Source organism: Melitaea cinxia, chromosome 16 (genome assembly GCF_905220565.1).
Source record: "Melitaea cinxia chromosome 16, ilMelCinx1.1, whole genome shotgun sequence".
NCBI classification, from domain to species: Eukaryota; Metazoa; Arthropoda; class Insecta; order Lepidoptera; family Nymphalidae; genus Melitaea; species Melitaea cinxia.
The window spans coordinates 12548612-12572608 of NC_059409.1; the positions used below are offsets into that span (position 1 = coordinate 12548612).

Below are 23997 nucleotides of genomic sequence, written 5' to 3' on the forward strand. Positions count from 1 at the left end.
CGAACTTGTTTTTGCAACGAATAGGTATATCAGAACATTTCGCTTTTGACAAAGTTAACACTAAACCTACCAGAGAGGTCAAAACACTGCTATTGAAACTTTAATCAAGAACACAAAAAAAATGCTATATGTTTAGATTAATTGATTGATTGATTGATTGCTATAATTGCTTTCAGTTGTTTGAATAACGGTTGACTCCATCAATTTGCTGTAGAATGGAGAAGACAGAGGAGATTGATCGGTGTAATTGAGATAAACAACTAATTTAACGACTAGACTAATTTTAGCATTATTTTGTTCAATTTTCTTATTACAAAATTTTCTTTTACCAATAACAGTAGTTATTTCCATTATATGTAAATCGTTATCTAATTTGTACTTATATAAGAGTAATGATCTATATAATTAAAGATTTTCTGTTTCTAATACGCTGCGGTCAATCAACGGACAAGGAAAAACATTATTATATGTTAAGACAAACAGAAATATTTGCAATGTAGGCGCATACAAATGTGTTTATTTACGACATCCATAAGAAACCTCTAAAACTATCGGCCTTTCTCTACTATATTATGCATGTATTATACATATAAACCTTCCCCTGGAATCACTCTATTTACTAAAGAAAACTGCATCAAAATCCGTTGTGTAGTTTTAAAGATCTAAGCATACAGACAGTGAGAAGCGACTTTGTTTTATAGTATGTAGTGATGAAAACAAACAATGTTACGCCATAAATATGACAGTCCCTCTGGGGTAGTATCTCAACCTTACAGAAGATCACAGTTAAAATAATTGTGTGTGGTGGCCAGAGCTACTGAGGCGGGTTGGTGTTAGAATCGGCAACGCGCTTGCCATGCTTTTTCTTTTGCAGGCGTTAATAGGCTACTTTTACCGCTTACCGGTAGACCGTTCCCTTGTTTACTGACGTAGTCATATATAAAAAAAAAAAAAAAAAATACTTGCTATCATTTTCTGTTTTGAATAATATCAATTTGTGTGTTTTACCGAAAATTAAATGGGATAATATTATGCAATAGACACTAATATAATCATAGAAACTCAAAACTAGTTAACTTTCACCTTTGACATCATTTAAAGCCATTAAACCAAAATTGGTTGGTTATCAGAAATTTCGTAAAGATTACTAGGATTAAATTCAGTAATAATCGATAATTTGGTTTCATATGTGACCTTTGGATAGGTGCGATAAACCTTGATTGAGTATAAACGGAAGATTATAAATGCTTACTTTAAAATACGAATAAAAATATTTAGGTGTAAAGCTTTAGATAGGAATAACCGAATTTCGGGATCGTGGGGGGAAGGGGGGTGGTAAAAGCTACCCCTGGTCACCCCTGGCTGTCACACTTCGAAACCCCATAGTTATGGAGATATCCATGGTTAAAGTTTTGAGGTTAGAAGAAGAATTTCGTAGCTTTCACACGTTATTTTCACATTTCACAAGTGTTTTTTCACATTTCACACACTATTTTCGCATTTCACACGTTATTTTCCCGTTTCATAGGTTATTTTCAAACATGAGTACGTAAAAACGAACTCGACTCCAAGATCAAAAAACGATACAACTTACGTTACTCATGCTCCGTTCCGTAGTTTTCACATGTTTTTTTCATATTTCGCACATGATTTTAACATTTCACACGTTAATTTAACGTTTTCACACGGTTTTTTAACAAACGATACAACTGATGTGTGGCTACGGTACTAAAGAATATAGCCACCCCCTCTCTTCCCGTGGGTGTCGTAAGAGGCGACTAAGGGATAACACAGTTCCACTACCACCTTGGAACTTAAAAATGTATCGTTTGTTAAAAAACCGTGTGAAAACAATAACCTAACGTCTGAAATATGTCTGAATATCAAGTGCGAAATATGAATATAACATGTGAAAGCCACGGAACTAAGCATGGTTACCGCAAGTTGTATCGTATTTTGATCTTGGAGTCGAGATCGTTTTTACGTACTCCTGTTTGAAAATAACTTATAAAGCTGCGAAACGGCGTATGGATTGCACTGCCCGCAGCGCCGGAGCAAAGGTGAAGTCAGACGCGGAGCTCAAAGTTAATATAATAACTTTAAATTCTTCCTCAAATCTCAAAAATAACCATAGATATCTCCATAACCATGGGGTTCCGAAGTGTGGCAGTGTTACCTTGTATAGCTTCCCCTACACCCTCCACCCCCAAAAACCCCATAATTCGGTTTTTCCTAGTCTAAAGCTTAGCTTATTTAGGTCATAGAGGAAATGGAATGGTAGATACGTAACTCACGTAAACTCCAAGATCTATAGTTATTGATTTTATATGCTACTATACTTTCTACTTAACTTGCAGATTATCTCAAATGTTTTTTTTTTTTGTTACTTAAAGACATTCATTGTTATCGTATTATATTTAATTTAATATTCTTATGACGATTTTGTATTTTAAATTGTTTTTTATACGCTACTTCTTAAATAGAAAATTATATCCTTTGTTTGCTCGACAGTAAATTAAAAAAAAAAAACACTTCATACACAATGGCCACCAGTCGGATGTGAATCCAGTGTAGGGGTACAGACGCGCACACAATACATACAAACTTATACACCACTACAAAAATATTTATGGTCTATACAAACATTTGTCATGTATGGCAACGATCTCGCGACTGTTAGCGCTTTAACCAGTTGCTGAGACCGCTGCGCCAACTTGTCGCCAAAAAATTGCGATTATTATCAAAAATAAGCTCTATTTTGTTATAAATTTTAGATTTTAAATATATAATTTTCTCACAAAACTTAACTTTGCTATTTAAAAAAATGTATAAAAATTCAAGTGTTTTGACACCGTAATGCTAATATACAGAGGGTAGGTGTGATCCTTATCGGCAGCTCTACGTTCGAACTGAATACTTTATAAAATCCAGTGAGAGTTTATCCCACCAAAAACATTTTCATGTAAAATGTTGCCAAGACGAGATCATATGGCTCGCACTGTGAAAAAGTTATCAGATCTCATGTAGAGCCAAGCTTCTAACTCTACAAGCCCTAACTTCACAAACTATACACCTTAGTCAAAATATGTGGCTTGGCCGTTTCGTTACTACCGGCTGCCTTTGTTGTAGATGACATATATTTTGATGATATATATTTTCTCTTTTTATATTTATTTGTATTATATATATTCTTTCTCTCTCTTCTTCTCTTATTCTTCTTCTTTTTATTTTTTCTTTAATAGAACTATTGTATAACAGAAAAGTAATAAACAGTTAATAAATTTTTCACCTTACTCACCGTGACGGTACATGTTTTTGGTAGGATTTCACTGCTTTTTGTAAGTTGCTTATGAAAATATTATAGCTGCATTTTACCTCCGACACATTTTATACCATAAATATCATCCAATTTTCACCATATTCGGTTTAAGCACGCTGTTTTTGATTTTATTTTGAACTGATATGCAAACGGTGACCTCCGCCAAAATTTAAATACCAAAATTACAAAATGCAAATTTTCGACATAAACTAATAACCGATTTTTATTTTTTATGTATTTTATTATTACTATTTATAACAAGGAGTAATAAGGAGTCCCTATATCAATTTTCAGACTTCTAGCATCAAAATTTGCGGAAGTCTCATACAAACTTCCATCCCCTAGTTTAAGGGGTTGGGGGATAAAAGTTCCAAGTTTTAGAATTTTGTTGTTGTTTGTGTACTAATACTAGCTTACATACCAAATTTCAGCTTTCTGGGACTTCAGGAAGTACTCTAAGAATTTTGATGATCATCAGTGAGTGACGAAATCGGGGTTTTTTAGATATCAATAAAATCTAAAGTATAAGAGCTATGCAATTGAAACTTTATATGTTTAATAAGTCTACTAGTGACATCATATCCCGAGAATTTTGTTTATCTGGTATAATCCAAACCCAAGTTATGAGGGTTCAGAAAAACGACGATAAGCGCTTCGAGAAAAGATAGGTAGTGCTTTTCGTTTTTTTTTTCCCGCTCGTCTTGGCGGGGGCACTACCGTGCCCCCAGATATGATAAAAAAATATCTCTTTCGTTATCTTTAAGGAATACTTCATTAACTCGATACTCCTCTGTCCTACTCTTCTGTTTCTCTGACTATTGTAGGTAGAACATCTAAAGGAAAAAAAAATGTCGATGTTTATTGGCAGGTTTTTCATTAAAACAGAAAATATCTAAAATACAGTTGACTTAGTATTCGTTGAAGGTGTCAATGTATTTATAACGATTCAGAAAAGTTTACAATATTTATCATTTATTTATGTTAATTATTATTTTTAATAATGAAATGAATTAATTTTAGTCAACATAGAACTGCAATAAATAATTAATTTCTGTGGCAGCTAGATTTTCAACTGTGTTAACAATAGGAGAACCTCTGTCTCCGCACCTTACCATCACCCTTCGTTGACAGCCGGGTATATTTACTTTAGGATTTATTGCGTTATACCAATTACTAATAAATAATCTGTCTATATTATCGCTTTTATCTGTTTAATGTGACAATATTTTGGTTTCCCAGGACTCGTGTCCTAAAAATATAACAATAATACATTAAAAAAATTCTAAGAGCCGCATGTATCGACGTGACACAATATGAACAGTAAACAAGTTGAACAAACAGATAACCGCCTTTTTTCAACTTGTTATTTGTTATGTGATTTGATTGCACGAAATGTTTTGAAACTTAAACAATTCGTTTTGCGTCTTTATTTCCTAACTAGCTGTACCCACGACTTCGTCCGCGTGAAATAGTAACAGCATTTTTTGGATATATCTTTTGGTTTATTTTGAATATCAAAATAGCTCTAATATTTTGTCTCTAGTCGCAAACTTATAAAACATTCACATAAACCTTCCACATTTCCATACAAACTTTCATCCTCTATTCCCTATTGTTATTTTACACCGTTGAGGGTAAAACTTTTACAAACTTTGAATGTCATATTTATTATATCAAAGCAACAGCCTCAAAAATAACTTTAAAGCTTCTAGCTCTAAAATGATGATACTTCCATATATAACATCACAGACAGACAATTCAATTTTATGTATAGATAACATGATTGACTAATACAAATCACATTAATATTGTTTATACTTATACATATGATGCAATTCTGTTTAAGATTAACTACACCTTATAGTTAAGAAAATTGACAAGCATACTATCATTTTAATAGTATTACCTCGTTCTTTGATTTCTTTAATTGTAGTACGTAGTAACTATTTAGTAATCTGGGGTGTAGTATCAAAATAATTACGTCAAGCTACATTGAGTGCGACAATGAGTTTTTATGATAACAGTTGATGAAATCTTTAATATCAACAAAATAATCGATTAATCATCATCAAATTACATTAGATGTTTGTTTTATTGTGTTGTTATGTCATTAAATATTAACACATAGTAAATAAGACGATCTTTTTCAAACAGCATTTGACTTGGTTTATGAATGTAAATATAGGAATAAGCATTTGAAAATTAGTTATTAGTTTTCCATTTAGTAGTACTTAGTATTTTTTAGTTTCGAATTCCCCATCGACGCTATGGAAAAGAAAACCATGACGTAAAAGGTAATACCACTGAATAAATACTGCTTAATGCGAAAAATAAAAAAGAGTGCAATTTTACAAGGCTTCCTTTCTAATAATATTTATAGAAAAGAGGTGTATAATCAAATTTCTCTAAATTATTTAAAGCATTTACAAATGATCTTGTCTAAAAAAGATAATATAAAATACGCATCATTGCTATTTATTCGTATAATATACTCGTACTCGTGTATAAACCGCATTATTACATACGTCTTACCTTTGAGAAATTGTTTTGAGACCAAATCACTAAAAAACCTTGAAAAATGATGCATTGCATCAAAAATGAATTGATATCGTTTTTATAAAAACAAATCATCCCAAAGTATACTTTATTAACCGACTTCCAAAAAGGAGGAGGTTCTCAATTAGACTGTATATTTTTTATGTGTGTTATGTTTTTATGTGTTAAAATTTTTTTACTCGAAAGGTGATGCGTGTCATATTGCCTCATCTAAATTTATTTGACATCTAACAACTACTTTTTGAGTTATATCTAATTATACTATTAAACGAGCAGTTATTGTATATATATACGATTTTCATGAAGCTTAGTATGCAGGGGATTTCGGGGGAGATAAATCTAGCTAGGATTCATTTTTAGAAAATGTCGTTTTATCTCTATTTTTAGGCAATGAAAAAATGGCTACAGTATCGTTAGAATACGAAGGTAAATTTTCGACCGAAAAGATCATGGTTCAAATCCTCATGTTTCCAAGATCGATTATTATATTTTCTTTTTTTTTTTCTAATTGCACTCGTTATTTTTTATTTAAATAACCAGTTCATATTTTTTATTATTATCTCGGTAAAATCGAAAAATATTATTCATATTTTATCAATATGTAATTCGTATTTAAATATGATTCCCAAAACACACGATTTACTATATATCCTATAGGTATCTAATAATGCGTGTTACTTGAAATTTTTTTGTAACTTTTTACTGGTTGTACCGATTTTTATGATTTTTAATTTAATCGAAATCTGATGTCTATCATTTGATCACATTTAAATTTCATCGAGATCTGATCTGACAACTTTTTGAGTAATCTTTGATAACGCGTATTTACTTGACTATTTTTTCGTCTACTTACGATGTATTACTTGTCGATATAATTGAAGTCGATTTTTTTTTCATTTGCGAGCAAATACATTTTTTTTTATAATATTATTTATTTTAAGTTTTTTTAACCGACAAAAAACAGCAAATTTTCGGATTTCAAAATCAAATCATGATTATTTTTAACAAAGAAGAGATACTTGTAGGCTGCAATCAATCTGCGTACCTAATATTGGTTGTTAGTACCTATTAAATCTGTACGTCGAACATAATACGCCAAAAAACAGCAACATGAAATGACGATCCTAACAAGATCTAATCAAAACAAAATTCTTCACTACGTGATTTCATTGCATTTTTATTAGTCAAGCGACGACGAATAAGAGTATGACGAAAAATACTTCATCAACAAGGCAATTTTTAACACACTTCCAAAAAAGGAGGTTTCTCAATTCGACTGAATTTATTATATACCTATGTTACCTCAGAACTTTTTACTGGGTTGACCGATTTTGATGATTCTTGTTTTAATCGACAGCTGATGCTTGACTTTTAAATTTGATCAATATAATTATATTATAATGACTAATTTTTGAATAAATATTCGTTGATAACGCGTATTTGCTTGACTATTTTTTCGTCTACCTAGATTGTATTACCGGTCGATGTAGTCACAAACAACACAACACAATTATTAAGTAAAGATAAAATTTATCTTTTTAATTTGAACGTATTATTGAGGAGATAATGTGAAATCAAATCGATCGATGTGAATCGACGCGCCGCGCGCCCGTGTTGCACAGTAATGATGAAATATTTTTAACCGACTTCCAAAAAAGGAGGAGGTTCTCAATTCGACTGTATTTTTTTTATGTATGTTGTCACGGTTCCCCTGGTCTATTAAAGATGTAAATGAAACCAGGGTACCATGAATTAAAAAAAAAAATTATTATATTAATTAACCCGGTGAGGTAGATGTATGTATATGGGCGGGTTCGAGCACTCAATTCACACAAGCTCCAAATGCAGTTCGGCTCAGGTACTCTCCTGTCTCGCCGTGCAGGTGATAATCCCGGGAGTCGCGTGGCAAGATTCCGCTATCGACCGGGGGCGGCAGGAACGGGTAGTTCAAAACCCGGCGGAGTGCACTCTCGTCGTTGAGGTTAAAGGGTTAGATGGAAACTTCCAAAATTGTTGACCCAAACGTCGAAATTGGTGACCCAAACGTTGAACCCTGAAACGCGCCATCAAAATATAAAAATAAGCGTTCCAGCACTATTTGCAAACATCCACGGCACTGCGTTATAAAAGAAAGCACCTAAATTGTAGCAGTAGTGCCGTGGAATCATAAAGCCAGAAGCGGAGACAATTATTTTTTAAAAGTAGGTTAACTTATATTGAAATATACAATTATGATAAAAAAATATTAAAAATGAGGGTAGAATTTGAAAGATGATGAAATCTAAGAACATAATTTAAATGAGATTTATGCTACTGAATACAAATATTATATTTTACATTAGGCATGATTACTTGCATTAAAACTACATAAATTGAGTGCGATATAAATATACCACTTACCCAGTTTGGGGACGATAAAAAAAGAAACTATTAATATTTGTTGAATCGAGACAACGCTAAGCAAGGATCACAATAATTTTATAAAGTACGGTTACGATGCTTAAATATATATTAGACACCGTATTAGAGACCGTAATAAAACATGTGATGTGCGTTAATTACTTTCTTGAGACAAAATTCCAAAAATGAATGACGCGGCGGCGACCAGTACTGCCGTTTGACAGTACTGGTCGCCGCCGCCGTTGAGACAAAAGATTCATTTGAATTTTTGAAAAGGTAAAATGTTGCCCGCGCGAATATATAAATGCCGGTTGATGAATTCATATTGTTTGTAGAGAAAAAATAATTTATGATATAATTGTGTTTTATAAATTACTGTAGATTTTCATGCAAGATTTAATTATAATAAATTAATGTTTTTTTTAAAGAAAAAATCATCAGTATTTAAAATATTAAATTTAAGCATATTTTAATTTAGCAGCACAAATAATGTACGTATAACGTTACAATGTTAAATCAGAACTTTTGACCGTGTGCACCGATTTCGACATTTTTTTTAGGTGGTGTATGTCAATTGGTCCCATTTAAATTTATTGGAGATCTAACAACTACTTTTCGAGTTATATCTAATAATGCGTTTTTACTTGACGCTTTTTTCGTCGACCTACGTTGTATTATACCGCATAACTTTCTACTGGATGTACCGATTTTGATAATTCTTTTTTTGTTGGAAAGGGGGTTTCCCTAGTTTAGTACCATGATAAGGGAACCAGAATCTGATGATGGGATCCCAGAGAAATCGAGGGAAACTCTCGAAAATCCGCAATACCTTTTAACTGGGTCTACCGATTTTGATAATTTTTAATTTAATCGAAAGCTGATGTTTATCATGTGGTCACATATAAATTTTATCGAGATCTGATAACTACTTTTTGAGTAATCTTTGATAACTCGTAGTTACTTGACTATTTTTTCTTCGATCTACGTTGTATTACTCGTCGATGTAATTGAAGTCGGTTTTTTTTCGTTTGCGAGCAAACAAATTATAGTACGTTTTTTCCTAAAATTAAGAGCCATTTCACAATTTTACGCTCTGCAAGTTTAGGTAAATTTGGTCGCATCGCGCGAGTCGTACGAGCCGCGCGATCTTTGTGCTAGTACGTATAGTGTGACAACCAAAAGACCATCGTGATCATTTTCTGATGTATAATAAAAATTATAACTATGGTATAAAATGTTTTTTACATAATTAATTTGTTAAATATTTCAAGTATGTTATATAACAACAGTCAATAAATTTAAAATAAAATTAAAAAAATCAATTTTATGAAACAATTTTTTTAAATTGATTTAGTTTTTTCAGTTTACGAATGAATCTAATATTTACGATTTGAATAAAAAAGCATGTAATGATATCGACACCGACAAACATATTAATTAACAAATAACAAGACAAACAGATTGAAATGCCTATTTGTATTGATAGTGTGAGAAAAGAAAATTAAATTATACATTTGTTTACAGAAATTATCATTATATTATTTTACAGTCATTTTCGTAATATGTTTATTTTATTTATATTTTATTATGAAAGTATCAAATGCGTTTTATCCGCTATAACAACAGGCGCTTGGCGCGTGTGAGCGAAAGAGACGGCTGCGCAGAATTTGGCGTGGACCTTACCTCTAAGAGCGCTAGCGCTCGACTGATTTACCGGGCTTGATGCGTGGCAATATATACTATCTTTTTATTATTTAATATAAAATGTATTAAAAATAATTACATCTTTTAATTATTTTTTTTGTATTCCTTAATGATGTAAGTTTACTTTGATAAAAATAGTTCGTTAAAATTTCTTAGTTTTCTAAGAGAAATATCGCTTTTAAAATTGTACTTATTTGGAAAATATTCGTAACTTTAAATTTTTTTTATCGTTTAATAAAGATACAAATGGAATAAAAATCTATGATAGTGGACAACAAAATTATATTCCGCATATTATGATATTTTTTTAAAATGATTTCAACGTAGAGGTTATTGAAAAGTAGGACTTCAAAGTATACATTGCGACCGTTTACCCAGGGAGGAGGCTGATGAAAAGGTTAATAATTTTATACACATAATATAAATCAAAATTCTGATCTGACTATGGACTACAACAAAGGTTGCTCTATTATATTTCAAGAATATAAATTACATTATTGCATCCAACACTGAGATTAACGACGTCAAAATATTACAATTTCGCGGATTGTTACCGATTTTTGTGAAATGGCTCTTAACGCGGGGCACAGCTAGTCACTTATAAATGGTATTTAGTGTGGTATGTTTTTTTTTTTTTACTTTGATGTCTATTGCTTGTATCCATTTTGTATAAAAATATTGACCATGGTAACCTTACATAACGCGCACTGCAAGTGCTTCGGAAGAAACCGCTTTGATTAAACAATCATGTACATATTTTATTACTGTGGAGTTGAAAACATAAAAATGCCTAACATTTTAAATAGTAATCCAATAGAAAACCTGCTACTTTATCCAAATTTTAATATTGAGATAATTCGTTACAAATCCTTATCAAAAGATAGTGGGTTTTATTGGGCAATACCACTGATAACTTAAATATATGTAATTAATTAACTTGTATTAAAATGAATAAAAAATACTCAGTAGTACACTGTAGGTACTAAAAAATAGTATAATTTTAGTTTAAGTAAAATCAAACTACTTAAAAGCCTTATTTAAAACTGCCATACATTCTATATAATATAATCACTGTAGTTACGGAAATCCTAAAAATTTCTATCGTTTATCTCCAGAGTTTATTTTCTAAACATAATTCAGGATACAATGTGCTATAGAGGTAAAGCTCACAGAAAATATCTTCGACTTCTTGACTTACAAGGTATTTTAACCTTGAAGAAGATCACAACGAAGCAACGGTCTTCTCAAATTGTGTTGTGTTCATTGGTGAGAAAGGTAGCCGGAGAAACCCGAGAGAGAGGCCTTTGTCCAGCAGTGGGATGTTACAGACTTAATCATGTAATCGTATCCGCTGACTACCAGGCAAATAATACACATGTTTGCAACCCTAGCGTTAAAAAAACCCTATAGTTTCAACGAATGAGTAATGTTTACCCATCTCTGATATCGTTTACAGATATAAAAATATTTACCTTCTTCTTTCTTAAGGCTGAAATAGATAAATCTTCGAAAATATTCCAGATAGGTAAAAGATTAAAAAATGCCTTATTGATATAGGATTAATGAAATATTAGGTAAAGCTTTAGATTAGGTAAAACCGAATTTCGGGACCGTGGGGGGATGGGGGGAGGAGAGGATGGGGAACGCTACCCCTGGTACCACTGTCACACCTCGGAACCCCATGGTTATGGAGATATCCATGGTTAAAGTTTTGAGGTTAGAAGAAGAATTTCGAAAGTTAGAGGAACGCTTGGCTCCGGCGCTACGGGAAGTGCAGCCCTTCCGCCCTTGCGTGCGAAAGCGCGCGAACGAATGCGTAGAGGAGCGGCTGCCTCCGCTGCGGAACGGAGCATGAGTTTTAGCCGCTTACCATCACGTGGAGCATAAGCTTGTTTCCCGACCTAATTTTATAAAAAAGGACTTTAATTTTTTACTGTCTTGTCTTAACTATAATAAATAATTAATTATCTGTTCGACTTTTTTTTTATGTCACTAGGTCGACTACTTACAATAATATAATTATTATAAATATAATGTATCTAGCAAACCTGACAGACGTTGTCATGCCTTACTAAAGCAAGCCTAAACCGCTTAGCTGTATAAATTATACTTTACGTCCTTTTCTCAGACCTACCAAATATACACGAAAAAAACCCTAAATATCGGCTCGATTCGTTTTCGCATTCCACGTGCGACCACAAACACCCTGACACGAGATTTTATATATAATATTACATTAAATAAACGATAATCACGACTATTTATGTTTAATTTTATTTTTTAATCTTAAATTACATTTTTCATAATAAACTTTTTTTTTCGTGCAAATTTAAAGTAAATATGTTAATAATACACATTTGTTACTATACAATATAGTTGTTGGTGAGAAACAAATCTACACGAATATGCGGTTGTCATCTTTCTATTCATTTATATTTAGTAAAGAAATCTTGTATATTGTTACACATTTTATCCTGTAACATGTCTGTAGCGAACAGTCACATCGTCAACTGGTGCTAAACATACCTACTAATTGTCTTGTATAGAATTAGTTTCATCCAGCAATGTCTATTTTAATACGTTTAATAATAGATAGGATTCTTGTTTACGGTTCGTTATAATGGATGGATTATTTATATGCAGTATATGTTTAATGTATTACCTACAGCTTAAAATAAGGGAAGGTTTTGATTTAAAAGGTATATGTCGAATTTACTTTGTTGTCTTTCTAGGAGAGAAATGAAACTATGTTGACTTATAATTATTTAATTTTGATTTTTATACATTCACCTAAATATCTTTTCATTGTTTTTTACGTCAACTGACAATAGTGTCCAGCATGAATCAAAAAGTATATGAAACCAACAACTTTCTTAATTGCAAGCCATTCAGAGTACATCAAAAAAATTGTTAGAAGTGCGGTCACACACACACATCAGCCTATCGCAGTCAACTACTAGACACAGGCTTCTACAAGTTCGAGCTAAAAATGGTGTGAACTCATATGTTTTGCCCATAGTCACCATGCTGGGCAGGCTGGGCAGTGCGGTTGATTATCTTACATTATTAAATATTGAATCAAACATCTAATATACTTGCAGCAATTCGTTATGCTGTGCTGTGTGGCTACGGCACTAAAGAATTTAGCCACCCCCTCTCTTCCCGTGGGTGTCGTAAGAGGCGACTAAGGGATAACAAGGTTCCACAACCTATAACGATAACCATCCAACTGCTGGCTTTGAAATACACAGGCCGAAGACGGGCAGCAGCGTCTTCGGTGCGACAAAGCCAGTACTGCGGTCACCAACCCGCCTGCCCAGCGTGGTGACTATGGGCAAAACACATGAGTTCACGTTATTTTTGGTGTAAACTTGTGGAGGCCTATGTCCAGCAGTGGACTGTATAGGCTGTAATGATGAATTCGTTATGAACTACGTCGCGCGAGTGGTTACAGCAAATTGCTTATACGGCCTGTTATTGATATTTATGCTTGTGTGTTTTTTGTTTGTTACCGGATCACCGACACAGAACTCACACCGTAACGGAGGATGTTGATTATGAGGAGCTTATTTATTTTTTAGTAGTGACGATTTTGTCGATAAAAACAGCCAATTAAATGCCAAGGATTTATGCTTTTAGATTATCACTGATATTAACATAATAAGTAATCTGAGGCAGAAAATATTCGACGTATCAGGCTATCTAACGTAAAACGTTACATATTTTCACGGATACTCATATCTCCACGTGTTTTTAATTAACAAAGTATGAATAAAGTTTGGAAGTGATTCAAAAGAAACTAAAAATACACATCTAACAATAAAATGTTACAGAATCAACGGTGTAATTCGAAGAAAACACAAAGTAATTGAATATTTTGAAATCATTAACACATGTACGATATTCTTACATAAGTATAGGTATAAAGCATTAAAATACTTGTGAAACATTTGTTACACAACATCACCATTTTAGAACAACATAATAATTATGTAATAAAATAATAAGACGAAAAATTAACTACACATATTCCTCAAAATTCAATCGAAGTTACAATCTCGAGCGCACGGATTAATTTCGTGTCTTTGTGTCTCTCACATGACGTGAGACTATTATCATCCGTGCTATTTTGGCACTATTGGAAGCTATGTGAATGAATGAGTGAATTGAACACATTGTCCGCCAACCCGAAGAGAAACAGTAGACACATAAAATTCAATTTGTGTATTGTTTATTAGAAAATTTTGTCCAGAAATGCGACGTGCTTGTTACATACAGTACATGTAGGTACTAGCTAACACGAGAGACATTATCATGTCTTTCGAACTTTTAAACCCAGGAAATTTTAATAATTGTTACGTCATATAACAGCTAAAAAACACAGCTCTCTCAGCAATGTGTTCATGTAGTGGCTAGAGCTCCTAGGAAGGTTCAAGGTTAGGATCGGCAACGCGCTTGTGATGCTTCTGCTTCTAGTGTTGCAGGTCTCTATATGCTACTGTAACCGCTTACCATCTGGTGAGCCGCACGTGTTTTTAAGTCGTAAGAACATTATATTATACGGGTATAAGTAAGTAATAAGAAAAAAACAGCTGATTTGATCAGCCGCTCTTGACTTTTGTGCTCAGCACCATATTTAGCGATTCCATTTTGTTTTTTTTTTAATATCACTATTTATTTATTTATTCTTACATTATATCACTAGGTCGGCAAACAAGCGTACGGCTCACCTGATGGTAAGAGATTACCGTAGCCTATAGACGCCAGCAACACCCTTGTGTGTGCGTGTTTATATATGTATAGATCCGTTTCATGTGGTACTTTATAATAACTGTTACATTTTCTCTTGTTTCAGATTTAAATAATCGAGCGAGACGCTACGAAACGAACAATCTAGTCAATTTTTTTTATACAAATAAATAAAAGATGAAATAGATTAGTTACATTACAAACCGTCTATTAAAAGTACTTAGTGTGCTATAAGTTTGATATTTGTTTTATATTATTTGGTAATTGTTATATAAAAATGCAAATTCTCAAAGCGAGATTCGCTTTACGAGCTGCAGCGTCGAATCTACACGCTTGGAGCTGCTCGAGAAGTCGAACTGCATCCACAGTAAGTAAAATATACATTTTTTTATACCAAAATTTGGCAAATAGAGGGCCGCTAGGTACCCGGAGTCCGCGGGTACCGGGTTTCGAGGGCCATGATCATCTGATAAGGGGTTGTCCATTAATCACATGATATTTTTAGCCACATTTCAACCCTCAACCCCCTTGGTGATATGTGAAGATATTTTAGACTACCAAATATCACGTAAATTTTTTTTTTCAAGATTTATCGAAGTTTTCATACAAATATTTTTTAATAAAGGTAAACAAATTTCCAGATCCAGACAGACATTATTATAGATTGCAAAGTGATTGTTGGTTGTTTTTTTTTTCGGTTTAGAAATTGCGTGTTAAAAAAAAATATAAACACACGTGATATCTCACTCTCTATCTCCCCCTTTTAGGATATTTTGTAATTTTTTTCCATAATCAGTTAAAACAATAGTTCCATTTTTATATTTAAAAAAAGTATTTATTAGCTTTCATTTTAAGATTATTTATTCTAAAACGCGCCATTAAAAAAATCACCATATAGATTTAAAAAAAATATATTTTAACCTTTTTAAAACTAAACTCTTAAATTCCAACAATAATCATTTAGATTACAAAACAAATTCTTATATTTTCGTAGCAGGTCCCTGCAACTAACTACTGCGTTAACCCTTTAACGCATATGGGACACATTTGTCCCCGTACGTTTTTTCAGTTTCCTGCGATACTTATTAGTTTAAACCAATTTAAAAGTTTGTATTTATAAATTTTAAAGTACGTTTAACGATATTTTAGCTGAGATTACTGAGAAAGACGGATTAGAAAAGAAATAAATAGGCGCGAAGTTGTGAGTTTTACGTCGGCTGAAGTTGTGTTTTAAATTTTAATTTTTATAATATTTCTTCAGTTTTATGTTGCTATTTTTTTAATGATTCTATTTGTTGGTTAGTATTTTGCAAGTTTCATCTATTTTTCTAATGTTTTTATTACTAAATATTATTTTTTTTACGAAAAATCGAAAAGGGACACGGGTGTCCCAGTGTGCGTCAACGGAGCCTTTTGTCATGTGTTTGACTAGCCTCTAAATTTACTATATTTAAGTCATTATTCTTGTAAGTCAATGTAAATTTTGATTAAGTAGTTCGAAAACATGTCTACGAGATGGACTAGGAAGTTTGCGTTAACGGACAGTAAGATTTTGGAATATTTAGTAGCTGATAATAGTGGCGACGAGGATGGACTTCTTTTGGACGAAGAAGATCAATAATTTTTGGCGATTGAACCTAGCATTCCTCCGAGTGTTAGCAAAAATATACAGAACGAAGAAGATAGCCAATTGGAACAAGAAATTCCACAAACAAGCACAGAAGCTGTACCCTCGTTCAACTAGAGAAAAAACTCCTACAAGAAGCCTACAAATATGGCGATGTTAATATTTTCGATAGTCTTACTTGTTCAAATTTATCTCATATATATATATATATATTTTTTCCATTGAAGCCGCGTTGGTGCAATGGTTACAGCCATGGACTGTACCTGTTGCGCTGGCGGTTGCGGGTTCGATCCCTGCACATGACAAACATTTGTATTGGCCATACAGGTGTTTGCCGTAGTCTGGGTGTTTGTGCAGTACTTGTGGGTTTCCCCACCGTGCCTCGGAGAACACGCTAAGCCGTCGATCCCGGTTGTTATCATGTACACCTGATAGCGATCGTTACTCATAGTAGGGAATATATCCGCCAAACCGCATTGGAGCAGCGTGGTGGATTAAGCTCTGATCCTTCTCTTACATAGGGAAATAGGCCTATGCCCAGTAGTGGGATATTACAGGCTGAAGCGAAATATTTTCAATGCAGTTACAGATTTCGATCAATTAACTGACGACATTATTGTACTTGAATCGAAACAATACGCATTGCAAAATGAAAGGTCTTTTACTCTCTTTAATGCTGAGGCTAAGGCTTATCTCGGAATGAACTACGTAATGGGATATCATATTTTATCTTCTTTTCGCTCTTATTGGACAGAGCCTGATATGGGAGTTCCTTATATTGCAAACATAATGCCATGTTCCCTAATTGCTGATTTTTCATCTCGTCAGAGAAGTTTTCCATCTTCAGTAACCACAAATAAGCGGATAAGTCATACTCCAAAACGGGAAACGCCTTCTCACTTTATGGTGAAGGCAAATATAAGGAAGAGATGTGTCCAATGTGCCAAATTTCATGTTGAGAATCGAACAAATAATACATGTTCAACGTGTAATGTTCATTTATGTTTTACTTCTGAAAGAATTTGTTTTGCAGAATACCACTAAACATTTTTTCTTTTAGATTATATTTTTCAGTTGATATAATAAAAACATTAATTTATACTGTATTAGGTATTTTTTTCGCGAAATAACTATAAGAAAAACGTGCGTAAAAATGGTACATTTTGCAACCGTTGACGCACACTGGGACACATATGTCCCAGCCTGAAAAACACATGAAAAATAATAAACTATTATTTTTTTCTTAATTTTATGTTTAATTAGCTCCTAATAAACCGTTATGACTAGTAAACATTTTTGTTTCATTTCTCTAAACCTTATGTGCGTGAAAGGGTTAACGGTCGCGGGTTCAATGTCCGTTCACGAAAATATTCTCTCGCTATGGTCGCGCCGTTGTGCGTTTCCGTCAACGCGAATTATTTTTGTATTCACAAGTAATATTTCACGTTTGACTTGTTTCTATGTAGACGATGTGTCAATCTTTTGTTGCATTTATTTCTTATTATAGTTTACACAAAAAATAAAAATACTTATTTTAAAATAGGTACTTGTTGTTTGTCCTTAGTAATAGGTGTATTTACGAAGCTATATTAAATATATATATATCTCGTTGGCGGAGTTGGTATTGACCCTGCTTTCCTCTTCAAAGGTTGTGGTCGATTTCCGCTTTTATTGAGAGATTCATTTATTCAGCATGTAACATCCCACTGCTGGGCATAATCCTCTTTCTCTATGTAGGAGTAATATTAGTACTTAGTAATGTTTATAATTTTCAAAAATAAGAAGTTGTATCAGTAAAAGAAACAGAGTTAATTTGTGATATGTTAAACATATTATCTATATTTGTTTATGAAAAATAACTGTAACTATATCCTTAGTACATCTATACAAATAAATAAAATTAGAGTGTCTGTTTATAATATTAAATTAACCGCTTTTTACTAAGTGCATATGTAGTATACACGGTGCATATACCAAAATAATTTTAGGGAAAGTTCGCAACCTTTAGCAGCGCGTATTTAACACACTAAATGCAACATAATTGTGTTTGCTTGCAAACTAAAAAAACCGACTATAATTACATCGACCAGTAACGTAAGTAATCGAAAAAATAGTAAAGTAAATAAGTATTATTAGAGATATTAACTCAAACGTACTAGTCAAATCTCGAACAATTCTAAATGGGACCCCACATGACAAGCATTAGCTTTCGTTTAAAAAAAGAATCATCAAACCGGTACACCCAATATTCAGATATGAGGTAAACACTCAAAATGAGAGCCTCCTTCTTTTTTGAAACAAATTAAAAAAAAAAATCTATAACCGAACATATATTTCGACGATTTATTTTTATTTATACAGACCAGACAACTCGCGACAAACGTTTCAAATTATTATTAAAACAATAAACTTAAAGAAATAATTATTTAAAAACATGTCAATGACCTGTGTATCTGTCACCTTATCTTCGCTGACGCCATAATGATTATCACGTCGTCCAAATGCGTCTATTAAACTTTAACAATAAAAATTAACATTAAAATTTTAGCCTCCCTAACATATTTCCAGATTCTATTGCCTGTCAAATTAACTTTGGACAAAACAGCAATAATATATAATATATTTTTTTTTAATTGGACATACATTTCGGTTCAAAACTTAATTCCACAGTAAAAAGCCTGTTTTTTGCTATGCAATGGCCCGTTTATGTGCTTCCAGCAAAGCAATATGACTAAGTTTATTAAAACCGCTTGCGTTGTTTATCTTAAAATAATTATTATTTAAAGCCACTAATATACCGCAATATTATGAAATAAAAATGTGTAAATACGATTTCAGTCGAACATGATTTAAAAATTACTCGTCAATTGTACGATAAAAATTTCGTGTATGCAAGAATTTAATATGTACTAAAGTAGGAACCGACGGCGAAGAAAGTGGTGTACCACCCTAAGGTTGAATACCGCTTGCAGATTCATAAGGTGATAAAGATTAGTTTCGCGTGCATATTGATCTGACAACTTCTATTGCTGTCTTTATCTGATTATTGATAACGATATTATTTATACCTAAGAGTTTAAAATGTCATGTCTAATGACGTATGAATACTTATCAATTTATTAGGTTTACCTCATTATTATATGTCTCTTTCAGTAATATCTTTTAATAACGAACCTTGTTGTAATTTTCGATAACTAAATCAAAACTGGTACACCACTTTCTTGGCCGACCGTACATAAAAAATTGCTGTCGCTATTGGCGTATGTAGGTACAAGTGTAGGTTAGTTATTTTAACGCATACATAACTTTTTAGTAAATCCTAAAATAGATTATAATTATAACGATTTTCGAAATAAACTTATAAGTAAGTATATAAATGTTTTAAAGAAATAGGCCACTGCATAAATATCTCGCTCAAAATTTGGAGCAGCCTGACTGGGAAGTACACTGTAGTAACACTGTTTTCAAATAGTGTTGTATTCTTGTGGTGGGTATGGTAGCCAGAGCTCCTGGAAAGGGTCAACAAGCGTCATTTTATGATTTGATTTTAATGATTTTATCACATTAACTTTTACTGAGGTGTTAACAACAGTCGTGTGTCGGAGCTAATACACACTTTTTGCACGATACTTGCAGCGAAATGATTAATAACACGTAAATATGCATAATTCAAATAATAAGTTTAAAACGAAGGTACAGTATAAATTAAAACAATTTCTAGGACTCGAAGACTGTAGACTACAAGCCGATCAGAAGTGTTCTGGTCGCTAATAGAGGTGAAATAGCCATTCGAGTGTTCAGAGCATGCACGGAATTGGGCATACGATCAGTTGCCATCTACAGTGAGCAGGATCGCCTGCAGATGCACAGGTTTGACATTTTTTATACAACTTCTGCGTCTTCACTTCTACTATATACGTTTCCACTACATCAGTTACAATTCTTCTCCTTAGTGAGATAAAAAAGAGTTCGCGTTTAAATTACGTTCGGGAAAGTCTTCTGATTTAACTCTGTCTTTTTTTTTCAATTATAACGTAACGTATACGTACGAAATTAGTGAAAACACTGTAAAAAATTCACATTTCACTCAATTATTTTGCCGTTGAAATATTTATTTTAAAGTTAATATAGACAAATTAAGAGTTATAACAGAAACTTTAAATTTTACAGACAAAAAGCCGATGAATCATACCTCGTGGGCAAGGGACTACCGCCTGTTGAAGCTTACTTGAGCATTCCAGAAATCATCAGGGTAGCCAAGGAGAATGACGTGGACGCTGTACATCCAGGCTATGGCTTACTGTCTGAGAGGTAATCATCTATTTTTCCTATTACTAGAACCTATTATATTTATCTGAAGACAGACAAGAAAACAAAATATCATTTTGTTTATTGTCTATCACATCATGAAATATAAATAATCTATAATAATATATATAAAAGCGAAAGGTCACTCACTCATCACGAAATCTCCGAAACTATAACACCTACAAACTTGAAATTTGGCAGGCAGGTTCCTTATAAGACGTAGGCATCCGCTAAGAACGGATTTTACGAAACTCGACCCCTAAGGGGGTGAAACGGGGGTTGGAAGTTTGTATGAAAGTCCTATGTTTTTGAAGTAAGAGACTTAAAATATAAAATGTAAGCTCTATAGATGGTGAAATGGTGACCAAATAATGAATATTTAGAAATCAACCCCTTTTTGGGGTTAAAACGGGGGATCTTAGGTTGACTCACTGATCACGAAATCTCCGAAACTATAACACCTACAAACTTGAAATTTAGCAAGGAGGTTCCTTATGGGGTGTAGACATCTGCTAAGAACTGGTTTTATGAAATTCAACCCTTAAAGGGGTAAAACGGGGGTTGGAAGTTTGTATGAAAGTCCTATGTTTTAGAAGTAAGAGACTTGAAATTTAAAATGTATCCTCTATAGATGATAAAAAGGTGTCCAAATAATCTATCTTTAGAAACAAACTCCCTTTTGGGGTTAAAACGGGGGATGGTAGGTTGACTCACTCATCACGAAATCTCAGAAACTATAACACTTAAAAACTTGAAATTTGGAAAGTAGGCTCCTTATAGGTCGTAGACATTTGCTAAGAACGGATTTTACGAAACTCGACCCCTAAGGGGGGTGAAACGGGGGTTGGAAGTTTGTATGAAAGTCCTACGTTTTTGAAGTAAGAGACTTGAAATTTAAAATGTATGCTCTATAGATAGTGAAAAGGTGTCCAAATAATGTATCTTAAGAAATCAACACCCTTTTGGGGTTAAAATGGAGGATGGTAGGTTGACTCACTCATTACGAAATCTCCGAAACTATAACAGATGCAAGCTAGAAATTTGACAGGTAGGTTTCTTATAGGACGTAGACATTTGCTAAGAACCGATTTTACGAAACTCTACCCCTAAGGGGGTGAAACGGGGGTTGGTAGTTTGAATGAAAGTCCTATGTTTTTGAAGTAAGAGACTTGAAATGTAAAATGTGTGCTCTATAGATGATGAGATGGTGTGCTAAATAATGCATCGTAATATATATATATAAAAGAGAAAGGTCACTGACTCACTCATCACAAGAACTCAAAAACCGCTGGAGGGTTCATCCATCCAGGATGGACAAAAATGAAATTTGGCAGGGAGGTAGATTATAGTTAGTAGACGTCCGCTAAGAACGGATTTTGCGATATTCCACCGCTAAGGGGCTTAATTGGGGTTGATAGTTTGTATGAAACATATAAGTTCGCCTGATAGGTTATTTATACTGCTGCCTGAAAATAAAACTAAGAATGTGGTGTATAGAGAGGTTTTATAAAAACAATTATTAAATTATACTAAATTGTGCCTTTTAAAAAGTTACTCAGTGTGATAAGGATTTCAAGTAACTGAAATAAAACAATAATTTGCGTTAAACATCTTAATAGTAATGCATATCTTTATAACCACGCGGATATAGTCGCGGGCAACAGTTAGTGTATTATAAAACAAAGTCTCCAAAAGTGTAGGTATGTGATAGATTCCCTCAAAATCTACTGAACGGATTTTCATGCGGTTTAAGAGGAAGGTTTACGTAACGGCTAAGCCGATTTTGATGAAAGTTTCACTGGAAGTTTGCCGGGAAAACTTTGTGACACACTGATTTCAACGCGGGCGAAGCCGCGGGCACAGCTAGTATATGTATATATATGTATAATTTTATATCAATATCAAGTCTTAGAAAACTACTCGACACGACGTACCCGACTTTGTACCGTCCCATATTTAAGAATAAAGAACAAAACAAAAAAAAAAAAAAAAAAACAGATACAATTGTTAGGAACTTAGGAGTATTTATTACTTACTTAAAAGTGAACAATTTCATAAAAAATAAATATAAAATAATCCTCATTTTTAGTTTGAAAATCCTTAATTAATTATCACAAAATAAAAATGGAAAAAAGTCAAACGTTTCTCTTCAATAAGCGAACACTGAACATTTTTTAACATTCAATTTGGAATTTTAACAAAACAAAACAGTGTTAACAAGTTATAGTTCGCGTCATGTAAAAAGAACGCTGAAAGAAACTGGAGGGGGTGCGTTTGCGCATGGGTATACTCGCGCACAAGTACTACTGTTTTATTTTTTAATTAGGCTTTCACTCGCGGCTTCGTATAATGGTTATTGGTAGGTACATTAAAGAATACTAGAAATACAAGTGCGAATAATTCGGACTAAATAAGTATAATAATTATCACTTTACAAAATCACAATTTTTTTTTAAACAAAAGCAATAACAAATTTTTTAGTTATTGAAATGTCGTATTCAAAAATAATAATTATCTGTACTCTCGATATTCGTATCTTAATAGTTTTTATGTGTTTAAAATGATAAATTGATAATTGTTTTTTAGTGAAATAAATAGTAAATGGAGAATTTTGTAATTTAAAACTTTTGTGCGCGATAATAATTTGAGTCGACGTCGAACTGTCAACCGCTGTCAACCAATAGCACACCGGCAAGCATGCGACAGTGATAAACACTCCCATCCCCCTACCCCGTACCACCAAATAGACCGATAAATCGCTTCTGCGCAGCTTCAAGGCCAGCGTTCTTTTTACATGACGCGAACTATATGACCAAACACTTAAGCTAGCCGTGACCTCCTTACGTTCAGACACGCTTGTGTAATGTTTTCCAGTTACTCATTATCAACTTTAATTAGTTTTATGTTCGAGAGAAAAATGTTACACTTATTTATTTACATTTGTGAGGAAAATAGATGTTAAATTATTTTGAAGTACTTCCGTAAAAAACAATAAATTTCTATAATTAATGAGACTAGAATAGTTAATAGTATTTTTTCTTAAACCACTTACAAGCAATTACTTAGCAGATTTTAAATTAATTACTTAATTGAAATATTTTAGAAATTACTTAGCAGTTTATTATTTATTTACTTATCCACTTTTGGTGCAGTATAGTAATAAAATAATTTTAAATAATTATTTTTGATGATGTTCGTCTCGTTGGAAATAATAGAACAGACCCATAGTATAAATAGACGCAATTAACACATATTGAAACACAAATAAAAAATAATAAAATAAGTAAAGCAAAGTAACAATTTGTAAGTTTTTTATGTAAGTCTGTAATTGTGT

General features: G+C 32.8%; 1 protein-coding gene across 1 annotated transcript in view; it reads left to right on the top strand.

The window, feature by feature from the left end:
- LOC123661020 (pyruvate carboxylase, mitochondrial) overlaps positions 1-23997 on the top strand; it is a 52795-nt gene that overhangs the window by 8415 nt on the left and 20383 nt on the right. Inside the window, exons 2-4 of the mRNA XM_045596036.1 lie at positions 14835-15095; positions 20077-20225; positions 20526-20666. Of these exons, the coding sequence (XP_045451992.1) occupies positions 15006-15095; positions 20077-20225; positions 20526-20666 (380 nt within the window). The 5' untranslated portion in view covers positions 14835-15005. The remainder of the gene's footprint in view (positions 1-14834; positions 15096-20076; positions 20226-20525; positions 20667-23997) is intronic.